Below are 16086 nucleotides of genomic sequence, written 5' to 3' on the forward strand. Positions count from 1 at the left end.
AAAATGTTTAAGGTACAGCCTGTGTGGCAGTTGTGGAGTTCACTGTCTGGCTAGGGAGGAAGTATACACACTCAGCCATCAAGGATCTCAGGCTGAGAAAGGACCCACAGATCATCCAGTCCAATTACTATCCAACACCCAAAGTTCTGGACAGCACTCCTGCCCTGCCTTGGCTTGCACACCTCCAGGGATGGGGAACTCACTTTGTCCCAAGGTGGGATCATCTTTGTCTTCATTTGGCAATTTTCTACTCATGCTTTTAGGCCTAGTTCCAATGTCACTTTCATCACTGGGCATTCCTCACTATTGGAACAAACATGTGTCCTCAGAGAGAGAGAGAGAAATCAACCCTGTGTGTTAACTCCTACCCCTTGGATCCACATGGAATGGGCACACCCCTGTCCCATGTCATGGATCATAGTAAAACCTCCCTCTCCAGCCAAGCATCCTGTTCCTCCAGCTGTTCCACACTGTCCCACTCCAGTGTTCCCTGGGCTCACCTTCTCTGTGCAGAGGTCCACACACTTGTCTACAGACATGTTCAGCATGGCGGCTGTCACGGGCAAGGCCAGGGAGAGGTTGTTGGGCTTGTGGAAGCAGCCTCGGAAGACTGCACTTCCATCTGGAGAGCCAGAGGGAAAAGGAGTTTAGATCCAGGCTGCAAGGACCACTTTCTGAAGAAGCCCAAAGGCAAGAGTCTTGCCTACAATCACACAGTGAACTAAAGTGGAGACTTAACCAGCTAGATAATGCGATATTTTCCTCAATCCTGGCATCTTTGTCAGCTCACTGAGATGTTTTTGCTGGGCCACATTATCCCCTTTTCTGTGTCAGCATTACTATGTCTCTGGACCTCCCTCTCAGTGATGGCAATGCCCCACGCAGGAAGATGAGAGATACCAGGAAGGATTTTCACATCTCACCAGGGGAGGGCTAAGTGTCTGATGATCTTGAGGATCAAGGGAAGCAAAGGGCCCAGGGCAGTCCTATCCCCGCTCACAGCACCGGGGTGCCCCTCTCTTGCTATCATCCTGGGCCTTAGGGGAAACCCTGGACCTCAGGAGTTTCTGCCCACACAATGCTGAGCACCTCCAGGCTAAGAGGGACTGATCTGTCAGAGGAATTCCCTTTATGATAACCTAATTTGGAAATTTCCCAATTGTTGACTTCAAGGAGACAAAGTAGATTTCCTTCGAAGAAGTGGGTGGGCCTCATCCAATCAGTTGAAGGCCTTAAGAGCAAAACTGAGGAGGGTGTGCCACATGAAATGGGCACACCCCAGAGAGGAAGGGATTCTGCCTGAGGAATTAAGGAGTTAAGACTGCAGCATTAACTCCTGCATGCGTTGCCAGCCTGTTGCTCTGACCTATAGATTTCATACTTAACAGCTTCTACAATTGTGTGAGCCAATTCCTTAAGTAAATATAAATACCTTTTATTTTCTATCTCTCTATCATCTATCTATCTAATCTCCTCCTGGTTCTGTTTCTTTGGAGAACTCTTGACTGATAGAGTAAGATTATAGGCAATTTCTATTTCCATCTTTTTGTAAAATATTTCTAACGTTTTCTACAGAGAATATGTGTTTTATAAAGACATATTTAAAGACATAAAAAAAGACAAAATTTTAGAAAGTGGCCCATCAAATCTATTGAAAGACTGATGAGGCCCATTTAAAACTGGGTTTGGTTGTTCTCAAATTTAAGTTGTATATACCTTTCTAGAAGCACAGCTTTCAACATGGTTGGTGCATCATGAGTCAAAACCAGGAGAACTAAATAGGTGCATTTACTGAGCACCTACTATGTGTGATCCACTCTGCTGAGGACTTTACAAACGTCATCTCATTGATCTTCCTGGAAATTCTGCAACGTCTGTAGTCAACTCTCATTTTACAGATGAGAGGAAACAGGGCTCAGAGAGGGGAAATTATGTGACAAACTTGAGGACCTGCCATTAGCAAAAAACTCACTGAGGATTAACACAGAAACAAAATGTTAACCCTTGGGGAAAAGTGAAGCAAGTTGCAAAACCACATACCTCCATCTATATCTGTATCTGGGTGTATGTATAGTATAAAATCACTTTTTTAGCGTTTGTATATACGTATGTGCATATATATATATATACATATATATACAGAGAGAGAGAGAAAGAGAGAGAGAGAGAGAGAGAGAGAGAGAGAGAGAAGGGAAAAGGGTGTTTAGGAATGATAATTTTACTTTTCAGCTGCCAAAGGTACCTTAGTGATGATTTGTACCACCTGACACCCAGTAGCCTCCAGTTGTTCATTGAGGAGGCCAGTCTAGCAGACTAAGAAGAAATCTGGAATTTGATTAAACGGCTAATTTCCAGAATGTGCCGCAGGCTTGCACACATTCAGTGCTATCTCCTCCACTTTCCCCATCTCTGGCTCCAGGGTGATGAGAAGCAGAGGCAATTGTGGTGGTGGCTGGAATGGTCAGGAGGCTGCTGACTCACTGTGTTGTCCTCCAGACCTCAGTTTCCCCACATATAAATGGTGGGGAGTGGGGGTTAGACTACACAGTGAATCTCTTCTGTATAGGACAGCCTACCACCTCCCAATAAGAAACCGTATAACCCAAATGCCACTAGTGCCCTGTGGGGAAACACGGGACATTCTCCTGTCCCATGGCCTGGGGTGCTCAGAGGGAAGCCCCGTAAGTTCATCAGCCACTCTGAGGAAGATGTAATGATGCTCACAGAAGGTGCCATACAAAGCAAAGGCAGGGAGGGGAGCCACATATTTGAACTAAAGATGTATAGCAATGAGGTGGGAGGCCTGAAACAATGTGGACAAACCTTCACTTAATCAGAAAACTCAGCTGGAGGCCAACTCTGCACACAGAGCAATGAGATGCTGGCCTTGCTCTCAGAAGACCAGTGGCCAGCAGACGCGAGCTCTGGTCCCGACTTTGCTTCTCCCTGGAATGCGTGTCTACACCTGTCAAACAGGCAGCTCTCCTCGACAGGGCGCCCATTGGCAGCTCCACCCTTCCTCACCCTTTGACCCTGGGCAAGTTTCCTCTCTTTTGGAGCTTTAGTGCTCTCATTTCTAAAATGGAGACATGAATATTGGGTGGATCATTCAAAGACAGACATGAATGAATGTTGTGAGCTGTGACTGCAGTGGAAGGGACAGGCAAAGGTCTGTGGGTCTGTCTATCTCCTTACACGCAAAGGAAGGGAAGGAGGAAGTTGAGTCCTCACCCTGGCATCTCCCGATGGGATTTTTCTTCTGCCTCCTGGATGTCAGGAAGCCAGACTGCAAGGGTGGGAAGAGGAAGGAGGACTCCATAAGCCCAGCTCTGCTGAGGTTGGTCTCCCTTTGACATTTAAGCATCTGCTAATGAGTCCCTGATCCTCCCAGACAGGAGAGAAGGACTGAGCTGAGTGCCCTGAATACCAAATAAGGTGAGGGTTTCAGAGGTCTTAAAGGGCCAGAGAGGGATCAGGAGCTACTGCTGGGAGTCTCTCTTTGGCCAAGTTGTGTGCTAGGGGTGGAGGTTGGGATGGGAATAGGTTTGGGAAGTCAGTTTCAGGAGCAGTTGACCTGTTGGATGTGGGGTTTTCCTATAGTCCTGCCCAATCTGCTTTTGGGAGGAAACCACAAGGTCACAGAGGACTCCCAGGGATCTAGGGGAGCACTTTAAAGGCCATTTCTCTCTGAAGATTGATCTCCATTATGTCTTGGTGACCAGGTCACTGAGGACATGCATGGTGGCCAAGACACTTAATCCTCCTTCTACCCTTATTTCCTCCATCTATAAAATGGGTCACCTGGTTCTCCCAATCAGTGGTGAGAGGCTCTCTCATTGTTTATGTCTGAAAATGAAAGAGAAGTGGCCAACCTGGATTCTTCAGGCATCCTAACACTCCACTGCAATATGAAGTATTTCAGACTTTCACAGCAGCGGGTAGATACCTTCTTGTTTGCAAAGAGCTCTGGTATCCAGTGGAAAAGGCATTGGTTTTAAATTCAGACAGACCTGGGTCACCACTTACTTAGCTGTGTGTCCCTGGCAGGCGTCTTCACTTCCTGAGCCTTAGTTTCCTCATCTGTGAATGGGGATCATCATATCAGCATGGGGTGGAGGTCCATGTGGTGGCATTCACAGTACTTGAGACCTAACCAGGGTTCAGTCAGTCTCTCTTCCTGCTTCTTTCTCCATCACTTGTCCATGACAGGTGAAGGATGGCTAAATCCTATGTAGTAGAGCTGTCAGTGCCCCATCAATGTACTCCTGGCACTCACCATCCCCATATAGGCTGACAGTGACCTATAGTAAACACCCAGGACTCTGCCTTGGGTCTGTGAGGCATGGGCTGAACCTGCAGGGAGTTAATCTCCCTCAGAGCCACTTTCGGCCAATGATGAGTACAGAAGGAAGATAAACACTATAGCTTCTCACCCCTTCTGTGGGATACCTCTGAAGCATGGTCTCCACCTAGGGTTTCCCAGTGGGATTAAGCTTCAGTTGTCCTCAGTAGTGACCTGCTTCATAAAGGACCTTGTATTGGCTCCTTCCTTTCCCTGTCTCACTTCTCTACTACCCTACAGGTGCATCCTGAGGTCACCTCCCAAGCAAACTAAGGTTCACATCTTTGTCTCTGGGGAAACCCAGCTTACAACATCTTGGATCTTTGAGTATTTTTAATCCACAAGGGAAATCCTGCATGGAGTTCAGGGTCACTGTTCTTCAGTGCCCATAGTCTGTGAGAATGGTGCTCCCTGGGGTTGTGCAGTACACAGCCCATGGGCAATAACAGTGACCCCAAGTAGTGTCTTCCTGATGACCAACACGACTAAAGGATAACAACAATGGTATTATCAGCTGTTTACTGTGTGTCATTAGTGCTAAGTATGTTACATTGTATCTCAATTAATCCTCACAGCAGCCTATGAGGTAGATGGTACTGTTACCCTGTTTTGCAGGCAGAGACCTTGAGACATAATGAGATTCGATCACTTTTCCAGGTCACACAGCTAATGGGGAGCAGAGTTGAGATTTGACCCCAATCTTGTTTGACATCACATCCTAGTTTCCCACCTCTCTGCTATTCTGCAGGAGGCCTGCCCAATTCTAACATGGTTGAGCTCCAGAGACCCCATGCCAGCCACCTGAATTTCCCAGAAACCCTCTCATACTGTACAGTAGGGGTCCAAGGATCACAAAATCCCATGCCCCACATTCTGACAATGTCAGCTCTTCTTTGCCAGCCTAGCTGAGATGGTGCGTGACCTCAGCAGCTTGGGGTTTTTATTAGCAAGAGGCAAGAAGAGCGACTGTTCATCAACTCTCTTTGCTGGGGGCATATGAGGGACAGCCCGGAACCAGCTGCAAGTATCTCTGAAGTCCTATCATCTCTTTGTTCTGGGGCTTCACAAAAATGAGGTAAATGTCATCAGGCATCAGCTTAAAGGCAGGCGTGGAAGAGTTCCCCTCGGTTTGAAAGAGGCCGCCACCCCCACCCCGCCTTCCCCCAGGTAATTAGGCCAAGCTCTACTGCATTAAAGATGCAGTGAGGAAGAAAGGCAGTGAGCTGGGAGCTGTTAACAGCTACCGATAATCAGGGAGAGATTGAATTACACAGAAGAGCCTAACTGTCCAAAGAGAATTCAAACCAGCCATTTTTAGGCATCATCAAAGTCTCCTGCTGGCTGTAGGAAATTCAAATAGCTTGAACTGGGTGCTGCTCTGAGTAAATTGAGGAGTTTTCATAATAGGAAGAAGGGGCATCACAATTGCTCCATAAACAGGCACTGTGCTAAGTCCTTTCTCGATTTTATCTCACTGTGTGGTCATAGTAATCGCACAGACTATGGTTGGAATTGTCCCTATTTTACAGATGAGGCACCTGAGGCTCAGAGAAAATACACGACTTGGCTAAAGTCAACATAGCAAGTAAGTGAGAGAGCTGGCATACAAACATCTGCCTGATTTTAAAATCCACATTGCTCCCAGAGCCTTCCTGGATTTTCTTAGGGGAGAAGAGCAAACCAACTTGTCCCTATCATGATTCAGAAGGAGAAAAAACTTCTCACTACCATTTCTTTGGTTCTATACAGCATAATTCATGAAGGCCCATGTGAATTATAAAATTCAGGAGTCCCAGACATATATCAAGGGCATGGAGAGGCCTGTAGGCCTGGCAAAGAAGGAGCCAGACATGGTCTATCCAACAAAATGTGACTTTCCATGATCATCTGAGTCTCCCCTCAGCAGAAGTGGTTAGAATGGAGTATCAGTGAGCATAAAGCACAAGCACTGAAAAAAAATTCCTCTTCTAACTTTCAAGATAAAAAAATTGCCAGAACTCACAACAGTACACAAACGTGTGAACTGTGAACCGTAAGTCAATGACATATTTTTTCAGTGATAGTGTAAGCTTCATAATATTTTCACCAAAATAGAATAGAAGAAACAAGAGGAAAAGTGCTGGACCCTGAGAGAGGTTGGTGTGCGGTCATGGGTGCTTTAGGCAGCACAAAAGGATGATCAGCACCATGGATAGCCACCCACAGGACTGACATGTATATGTTCCGCGTCATTCTAATGAACCTTGCAACACAAATCCTGCAAGAATCTTTCAGGCAAATGGAATTCCTTTCAACATCCTATAAAGTCATAATGTTCCCAAATCTGGCAGGTCTCTGCCCCTGGGAGGAGAGCTACACTCGCTGACGCATTTAGCAAAGTGCTGTGAAAAATGTAATCCAACCAAGAAGGAAGTCCATTTCTCAGTTCTTTTGTAACAAGGGCGAAGAGTCCATGTGCCTGAGAGTCTATGTCAAGGCTGAATAGCAGGGTGCCTGCAGACATTTGCTCTGCCAACCTTTTAATGTTCTCGCTACTGTAGGAGCATTCCAGCACCTCAGAAACACATAGCTGGCTCCCTACACAAGGCGGAGGTCCCCCATCTGCTTGGAAGATACCTCCTTTGAATTGTCACAATCATTAAGAGTTCTATGCCACTGCTCAGGGAAACACAATTAGGACTCAGTGTTAATATCAACTAATGACTCTACAAATGGAATCTGGTTTCCATTCTACCTGCTTCCTCGAGGGCTTGTTCATTTCTCTGACTGATGAAATATAGGCTAGTGTCACGTGCCAGTGACTTGGAAGCCTCCCTTTCTCATGTATTGGTGTATAAATTAGATCCTAGGAATGGGAAGCCAGGGGTGCCACTGAGTCAGAGCAAAGACATTGGAGATTCTGTATCGTTTAGAGTCAGGAAACAAGGCAGAGGAGAGATCAGGGGTCAGGGAAGGAAGGAGTGAAGCTGGAGCCAAGATGTTCCCCTCCAAAAGAGGAGACGAGGTCCTGTATCCAATACAAGAGGTCAAGGTGCCTACAGCATTGTAGTGACCGGGCACCTGAACTAGGAGTCAGAGACCTGGGTTCTAGCCCATGCTCAGTCCCTAAGAGACCTTGGAAAAATCATGCCTGCCCATCATTTCCTGAAGTTACCTCTGGGTTTTGCATACTCGATTTCCTTTGCCTAGATTTCTCCCCCACTGCTTAGCAACTTGTCATGAGTCTAGATATCCTCCTCTTCTACCCCAGGCAAAATCCTATGCATCTTTCAAGGCCCTAATCCAACAGCCCTCTTTCTCTAGGAGGCTCAGTTTAGCCACTTCTGCTCTCTGGGCCTCAGTTTCTAAAACTGTAAAGTGGGACATCAGCAAGGAAGGTGCTTCCAATATGGCATTTAACACATGAACTTTGCTGACCCTGGACTTTTGCTCATGGCTGGAATACTTGGCTTTCTCTTTCACCCAGAAATCTCAGAGTTAAGATTCAGCTCAAATGTTGCTCCCTTGGCTTCTACAGACAGAACTCTCACAGTCTTGGGTATATATTCCCCATGCTTCAACAGATCCTACTAGTCTTGGTCCTGTCTCTCCACTAGACACCTCAGGGGCTGCTCACCAGCAACCACTCAGCCCTCTCCTGCTACAAGAGCAAAACACACCTTACTATAACAGGTATAATGGTCTTCGTTGAGACTTATATTTCATCTGGTTGAAAAATTTTTGATGGTCCACGAGAGTATTATTATAATAGGTGATCTCAGGGGTGTGTGTGGGGGTGGGGAGAGAGAGAATGAGAATGAGAATGTTCATATTATCTAGCTAATTTAAACATTAATCGAAAGGGCATCTGGCTAATATCTGGCTCATGACATACATAATTCTTGTTAGCTTGCTCATACTCATCGACTAGGATGTTTCAGTGGCAGCAACTTTCTCTCAAAATACCCATGGCTCTAAGTCATCTCTTCAGATAGTCAAAGTCCTCATCAAAATAACATAAATATTGGAAGCATTTTTTTCAATTTGTTGAGAACTTTCTTCCAGGTGTATCCTCTGTTTAGATCAAATAAATTTTTATAAAAATTTAAAAAAAAACCAACCCATAAATATTGGCATAAAAGTGATGAGGATGATAAATCTGGTATCAAATTAAAACCTCATTACACTAATGGCCAAACCAGGAACTCGTTGTGTGAACTTTCTCCAACCTGGATTTCACACACTACCTCTGTCCTCTGCCTAGGCCTTCAGACCGTCCAGCCTGGGCCTTCAGATGCATGGGGAAGTGGATGGGGCATCTGTTTGGAGAAATCAGCCCCTTTGAAAATTGGAAGCACACTTGACCCTATCGAAGAACAAAGCTTGAATGGGGCTTCAAAAACATGGCATTTGAAAAACAGAACACATTAGCAAGCAAACTGATCATAAAGTTTTATAAACAATAACATTCAGATGGAAGAGGCCTCTCTCTGGATGAAGACAGGCATTAAGTTCTGCTAAATCCACCTGCATAGGCAGGCCTACATCCCAGGGGGAACTTGTCTGCTCCACTGAGGTCTAAGGCCTTATTACTCTAAGTGTGGTCCCTGGACCAATAGCTCAGCTTCATCTGGGAGCTCCTTAGAAATAAAGAATCCCATCCTAACCTGCTGAATCAGAATCTGCATTTTAATAAGATCCCCCTGGGGTTCACTGGCACATTCAAGTTTGGGAAGACTGGGCCCAGGGTTAGAGACCTGGTTGTGGATTCCTGTCCCTGCCTCTGGGCTGCATCAGAAAGGTAACCAGGAGGAACCTCAGCCCTCCATCTTTTGTCAAAGCCATAAGCTTTTTATGTATGTCAGAAGGTCACCTTTACCTAGACTGTGTGGCCTTGGGCAGGTTTACTTAAATTCCTTAAACCTTGGTTTCCTCACTGTAAAATGGGGATAATTCACAACAGTAACATTTCTGCCTGAAAAGGTGGTAGGAAAGGTAAATGGGTTTGGGTTTGCAGTGGGCTTAGCACAGTGCCTGATACACAGCAGATTCCTGATACAGGTATTAACTGCTATTAAACACCAGAGAGGGGACAATGGGACACTATCCACAGAAGAGGGCCAGTTCCTGTCCTCTCCTATTCATCCCCTTTACTCCCTCATTTTGGAAACTGGAGAGTTTTCAACAAGACTGAAGTACTGCCAAGCAAAGAATAAATTCTCTCTATGGGAGCATTAAAGATGTAGGTGCTGAAGTTGGTTTAAATCCTCTGCTGTCTGTGTGGCATTAAGTCTCTGTTTCCTCATCTGTAAAATGAGAGTAGGCAAATAATAGTGCCGATTTTAAGAGCCAGTGTGAGAACTGGATGGACTCGTTCCGTATAAGGCACTTAGAAAAGGATGCATTATTTGCTGCTTTCACTGTTATTGTCATCTTCATCATCGTTAGAGACAACCTGCTTTCAGAAAATCAGGAAGGACAGGCCGAGCTTAGGCTCTAGTTCAGTTTGTTAAGGAGGAAGATGGGTGCAAATGAGGGTTGTGGGTGGTCTAGGAGGCAGCTCAGGAGGGGACAGGAAAGGGTATTTGGAAACATTCCAAGTAGCTGGAGCCGAGGGCTCTGCATGGGGCGGGCTGGGAGGCGAGGCTGAGGAAGGACTGTGGCGGTCTTGGAGGCCAGCCGAGGGCATTGGAGTGATGGGGAGCCATGGAAAGTGTAGGGCAGGTGTTCAGGTAGGTGAGGGCTGTGGCCGGCTGGCCAAGGGAGGAGTCACAGAGAGGAGCAAGGGCCGACTCACGTACACCTGCGGGCCGACTCCTGGGCCAGCTGCAGCCGGTAGACGGAGAGGCGGTTGGCACCACCGCACACACTGCCCCTCTCGCCCTTGCACTCCATGTCGCACTCTGCCTCGCTCACGTTTGTTGCCTGGATCTTGTGGCCACAGTAGCACTCGGCGCCGAACTCCAGGCCAGCATACAGGTAACCCCTGGGGGAGGCTGCTGTCAGGCCAGGGCAGCGGCCACCACCAAGAGCCCAGGGACACAGAAACTTGCCCAGAGTGGAGACCTGGGCGATGGGAGGGCTCTGGGGACCAGGACCCCCAGGGACCACCCACCTGCCTTCATCCATGTCTAAAGACTTACACCCCCATGCACCTATCCACATAGACACATCATGTCCATACTGACACCCACGTCTTATATACCTTCAGCACATGGCACATGCTTTACGCACACACACCCCTCACATTCTCTGAGGCCCCCTGCCCCATCCCCCGACCCTTTTGCTCTCCCTTGTCTAGAGTCATGAGCCAAACACATCCCCAGAATCCAGCCCCTTTATTCCAGGAAGCATCCCTCAGGAATGGTGCTCTGTGAGAGAAGCTGGAACTAGGGGAGGAGGCAGAGACTCTCGTTCCCCTTTGGAAGATGGCAAAACTAAAGTTGCTTATCCAGCCAAGTAAAAAATTCCTTCTCCTAAAACAAAAAAAAATCCAGGCACGGTAAGGTTTTCGACTCCTTTTTTTTCCCCCACAGTCATGGAATCTTTTCCTTAAAAGGACTCTTAGTGGACACCCATTCTGTAAACAGATAGAAAGGGTGTTGCTTGCTCTGGCTTCGGGGGATGGGAGTGGAGGGAGGGGAGCAGGCAAGCCCAGTTTAGCCCTTTTGCTCATGGGGCCTGGGAGGCATTCTCTAGAACCATGAGGGCTCCCCAGGGAGCCTCAGCAGAACACCGGTCACACAAGGTGGAACCAATAGGAACTGCCAGTCCACACTTCACTCTGGACTTCCAGGGGGGCCGGCTGGAGAGACAGACCCACCCAGACTCATACCTCCACACATCCCAGCTATTGGACTATTGACCCTGACCTCACTGCTGTCACCTTTGCCAGAAGAACCTCTCATAAAATTAAAATAGATCACTTCCCATTTCTTTCTCTCACCCCAGTGGCTTCCCCTGCTCTCAGGAAATATCCAGATAGCTCAGCTTGGCTTACAAACCCTTCTATCAGTGGATCTTTAACCTGGATGGCTGTTAGAATCACCTGGGGAACATATATGTAAATGCCACACCTGGGTCCCATTTTCTGGCTCAGGTAGGATGTGGGCGGCGAGAGTTTTTAAAGTTTCCTGGGTGTAATGTGCAGCTGGGAGTGAAAATTACAGCAATGATGCTCCAATCATAGTCCCAGGACCAGTAGCATCTGTGTCACCTGGGAACTTGTTAAAAATGCAAATTCTCAGGCCTCCCCCCAAAACCTGCTGAATCAGGAAGTGAGGGTGGGGTCCAGCAATCTGTTTTGAAAGATGCCAGGTGATACTGATGTACACTCTGGGTTGAGAGCCCCCAATCCTAGATCATCTGGTCCCCTCACTCTGCACTCCCCCACTCCTACCTCTTCATTCTTATCTCTCATCATTCCGTTCCTCCCTCTGCCGACTCTGCCATAGTCATGGGCTTTCTGATTCTTCAATATGCTAAGCTTGTTCCTGCCTCAGAGCCTTTATCCTTGCTGTTCTCTGCCTGGAACTCTAACTTTGCCCCTAAAGTGGTTGGTTTCTTCTTGCCTTCCGTGTCTGAGCTCAAAGTATCCTGCCTAGAGAAGGCTTCCTTGACTATCCGTCTAATGTCACCCCTCCCACCTGGCACTCTCTTACCACCCTGTTTTATTTTCTTACAGCTCTTATCACATTGAAAATTATCTTGTTTATTTTTTTTATTTCCCTTGTAAATTGCCTGTCTCCTGCTCTAAAATGTCATCTCCAAGAGGGCAGTGACCCTGTGGGGTCATGTTCACCTCCATCTTTGGTTGATGCCTGGCATATGATTAGTGTTCACTAAATATTGAGCATGCTGTTATTTCTGCCCTACTGTGACTACCTAAGAAACTCCTATTCATCCTCCAAAACCCAGCTCAAGATTTCACCTTCATAACTCTTCCTGAGCTCTCCATGTGGAGCCCTCCGTTCCTTCACATCTGCCCCGCACATCATAAGGCACTCCCAGCCCAACACCCCTCACGCTTGGAATCTCCATATTCTGGTTCCTTCATCTGTAGAACATGAATCGTAATGTTCCAGACTCATAGAGGGTCTTGTGGGGCTTAAAGAGTTAACATTTGCAAAGTGCTGAGAACAGGGCCTGGCACAGAGCAAGCACCCAAGTGTAAGCTGTTGCTATTCTATTGTCCAAGGCTGTTCATGCCTCTGTCTCCCTAAAGAGTCCGCTGAAGGCAGGGCTGTGGCAGACTCATCTCTGCGTCTTCAGCACCTGGAAGCACATGTGGGCAGCCAATAAATATTTGCTGAACTGAACCGAATTACATGAGTTGCTCTGACTTGTCTTCTGAAGCTCACCTTGGCTGTCTCCTCCTCTGAGAAGTCTCTCCTGACACTCCAGGCAGGCTGGGGGCCTCTAGTTCATTTCCACAGTCTTCCATTTATTCCACCTCAACCCTCATCTCGCTAAACTTCCCTTTTCTGTTTAGGCACCTGTCTTCCTGTCTAGGCTGTGAGTTCTATGAGGACAGAAACTTTGAGGAATTCACCTGTTTCCCAACAGTTCGATAAATATAGTAATGAATTGATATCATCAAGGCTTAGAATCTTTCCCAAACTGGAGAGGGTCCTGGGCTCAGGACTTCAGTGGTGGACACTCAGGAAGTTGATTATAGAAGAGATAGGGTTTCCCAATCAGGGGCAGAGGGAAGAGTCTCTTGGTCACCCACTTGCCCATTTCAACTTCAGCCATGGAGCCAAGGTCCTTCAAAGCCTGTGGCCTCCAGAGCCAGCCAGCTAGAGTCTGAAGGTGAATGTGTTAGAGGCCTCTTCACAAGCCACCACAGGTCAAGGGACCCAGGACACAAGGAGAGGAGACAGTCAGCTTAGCCCCCTTGGAAAGTCAGCTTCCTTCCTAGTGCATATTCTAATCCAAAATATCATTTTCTTCTTAGATTAGAAAACATGGTCTATACAGGTGAGTGTTTGTTCCCTGGGAGAAAAACCAGGAACTTCTCTACTGAGAAACCATGAAACGAATACTCCTGATACCCAGGCTCCCACCTCACCTTTCCCAGGACATCTCACAAACCTCTACTCACAGACTCATACATGCATCCCCACAAACACTGAGTTGTGCTTTTCCCAAACACAAGCAAAATTCTGGACCCTTGCCCACATATTTACGCAGACTCCTGCACAGACAGCCACTCCTATTTGAAGATAACTATGTATTGGCATTAAGCTCACAGATATAACCAGCTGACCCTGCATATTGTACACTGCGAATTCACTCCTAGGCACAGTCTTAATTGTATAATCACAAACCTCCATAGACCAACTCCAGAACAATCTTGCTCACTTGCATGCATGGGTACACACACACACACACACACACACACACACACACACACACGCACACCCTTGCATCACCCTGTCCTCGTGGCCATGTCCTCATCTTCCACTACATCCTTCCATGGAAAAGGAAGAAACACTACAGGCAAGAACCTGAGAAGGAAGGGGTCTGAAATGAATGGAGCCTGGGACGTCGGGGCCCTACCGTTCTGCACAGTTGTCCTGGCAACGGAAGATGGTCATCTTTTTGTAGTCGAAAAAGGATACTCCTCTCAGGGCCCGACTCTGGGTGTCATCCAGGTAGCAGCCGATGTACTTGGCTTGGGAGAGAGGAGAAAAGTCAGATATGTCTGGGGACAAAGCTGAAAGAGTTACAGGAGTAACCAGTGTGCCTCTGGCTATGCGGCCTTGTTGACCTTTTGGTACCAATTCCTTCCTCTGAGCAGAAAAGCAGAAACAAGGGAGACTGAAAGTCATGTGCATTGGCTAAACCTGCTCCATAAGGGCAGTGGAGTTCAGTGGTCCTGGAGGCCAACAGAGTAGAGGAGGAGCCGCTTCTGTGGCCAGGGTTAAGGTCAAAACCTTGGGCTCTACTGTCGACGACTGGGCAAAAGAACCCAAGCCCAGCTCATTATCTAAGCACCAAGCAGATGAGACTCATATTAACACAGCTCTCAGGAGTTTGACATCTGGCAGCACGTTATCACTTCTACAAGATGCCTTAAGATATTTACTTTTTCTTGGGAGGAACAATGGACTTGGATGTCTCGATGTCTGGGTGTTCATCACACTTTTGTTACATTCTAGCACTGGCTTAGTGTGTTTAGGCTGGTCGACCTCTGTGAGGCCTAGTTTTCTTCATGGTGCGTATGAAAATACCAACCCAGTAAGGTATTTAAAATGAAATGATTTGTGCGAATGCTTCTACCAAAGTGTCTTGCATAGAGCAGGCACAAAGTCAGATGAGTGGAATAAGAAACTGGCCATTCACGGTGCTGTGTAAGTACTATACAGTTTGCCTATATTGTGGGCCAAGGTGAGTATTTCCATTTAAAGGAAAAATTTAAATTATATAAAACAACTATCCAATTTTAATCCATACTTTGTTTTGTTTTTTTTTTTTAAATAGTAAATATATTTTTTTACTTCATGGTAAATAGCAATTCTCGCACATAAAGATGGCACTTTATAAAGTGTTTTTCCCGTATATTCTTAAAATTATTATTCACTTGGACATGAACTTTGCCAAGTGCTTTAAACATCAAACCTTTACTACAATCCTATGCGATAAGTCCTATTATTGCCCTTTTATACAGAAGAGGAAACTGAGGCCCAAAGAGGTTAAGTCACTTGTCCCAGGAAACACAGCATATGTATGGCCTATGTTCTGAACTACTGCTTGCTGCTTCTTAACTCTGGAGATCTTGGTGATGACCCACGTGAAGTGCAATGCACTGGCATGCTCACACTCTTTTCTTAGGTGACTGAACGGAGGCCCAGAAAGGTGAAGTGGCAGTTGATGGCAGAACAAAGATTTAAATCCAGGTTTAGGGGACCCCAAACCAGCGCTTTCCCCTATTCCACTTGGAAGTAACTGAAGGTAGGACTGAGGATCCAGCCAGCCCTTGGCATGAAACAGCTCGCACAGGGAATGCTTGAGGCAAATGCCACTTGATCACGTTCCCTGGCTAGGCTGCTGTCTATTTGAACTGTGGGCTTCTTTCCCTCCTCACTCGTGGTATAGAGCAGGGTCTAGCAGAGGATGCAGGCTCATTACATTGTGCCCCATAATGTCACCCTGCTAAATGCAGGATTTGTCAGCCCTTCTGGAGATGTGCCTTGACCTCCATCACCTTGAATTTCATGCATAAGACAGAGGTGATTTGGTCTACTAAGAAACAGTTGATTTTTAAAAGAAACATCGCCTCCCTGGAGCAGGCACATCAGATGGTAACAGCTCTGGAGAAGCTCACGTTTTGCCATTGTGCTTCTTCAACAAGGTATGTCCCTCCTGTCACAGATGTTATCACACCCTGTGTCCTGGGGCATGGATGCTGTTCACGCCTGAGCTAGGAAAGAGAACATCCATGGGCCATGTTGGTGAAGGTTTCACATCAACTTCAGCTCAATAGCTCACTAGAGGATAGTGTCCAAGAATGAATTGTAGGATGGCAGCACGAGAAAGAGGGAGCAGGAGGGTGGGAAAGAAGGATAGGAGAGAGAAAGGGAGGGATAGAGGGAGGGAAGGAAGGAGGGAGGGAGGAGGGAGAGAGGGAGGAAGAGGGAAAAAGGTTATTTTGACAGCATGAGGTCTTTGTCATTAGATCAACAGATTGTGTGTGTGTGTGTGTGTGTGTGTGTGTGTGAGAGAGAGAGAGAGACGGGAAGAGAGAGGGGGGGGGGGGGAGG

The 16086-nt window shown here is 46.9% G+C and overlaps 1 protein-coding gene across 2 annotated transcripts in view; it reads right to left on the reverse strand.

Annotated features, from left to right (window-relative positions):
* WSCD2 (WSC domain containing 2) overlaps window positions 1–16086 on the reverse strand; it is a 101475-nt gene that overhangs the window by 23940 nt on the left and 61449 nt on the right. Inside the window, exons 3-6 of one of the 2 annotated variants that reach the window (XM_015597311.2) lie at window positions 13883–13997; window positions 10123–10307; window positions 4027–4080; window positions 501–622 (exon numbers count right to left, since the gene is read on the reverse strand). In XM_015597311.2, coding sequence (XP_015452797.1) covers window positions 501–622; window positions 4027–4080; window positions 10123–10307; window positions 13883–13997 — 476 coding nt within the window. The remainder of the gene's footprint in view (window positions 1–500; window positions 623–4026; window positions 4081–10122; window positions 10308–13882; window positions 13998–16086) is intronic. The other variant, XM_006922176.3, reaches the window with a different exon arrangement.

The sequence above is a fragment of the Pteropus alecto genome, unplaced genomic scaffold (assembly GCF_000325575.1).
Source record: "Pteropus alecto unplaced genomic scaffold, ASM32557v1 scaffold259, whole genome shotgun sequence".
NCBI lineage: Eukaryota > Metazoa > Chordata > Mammalia > Chiroptera > Pteropodidae > Pteropus > Pteropus alecto.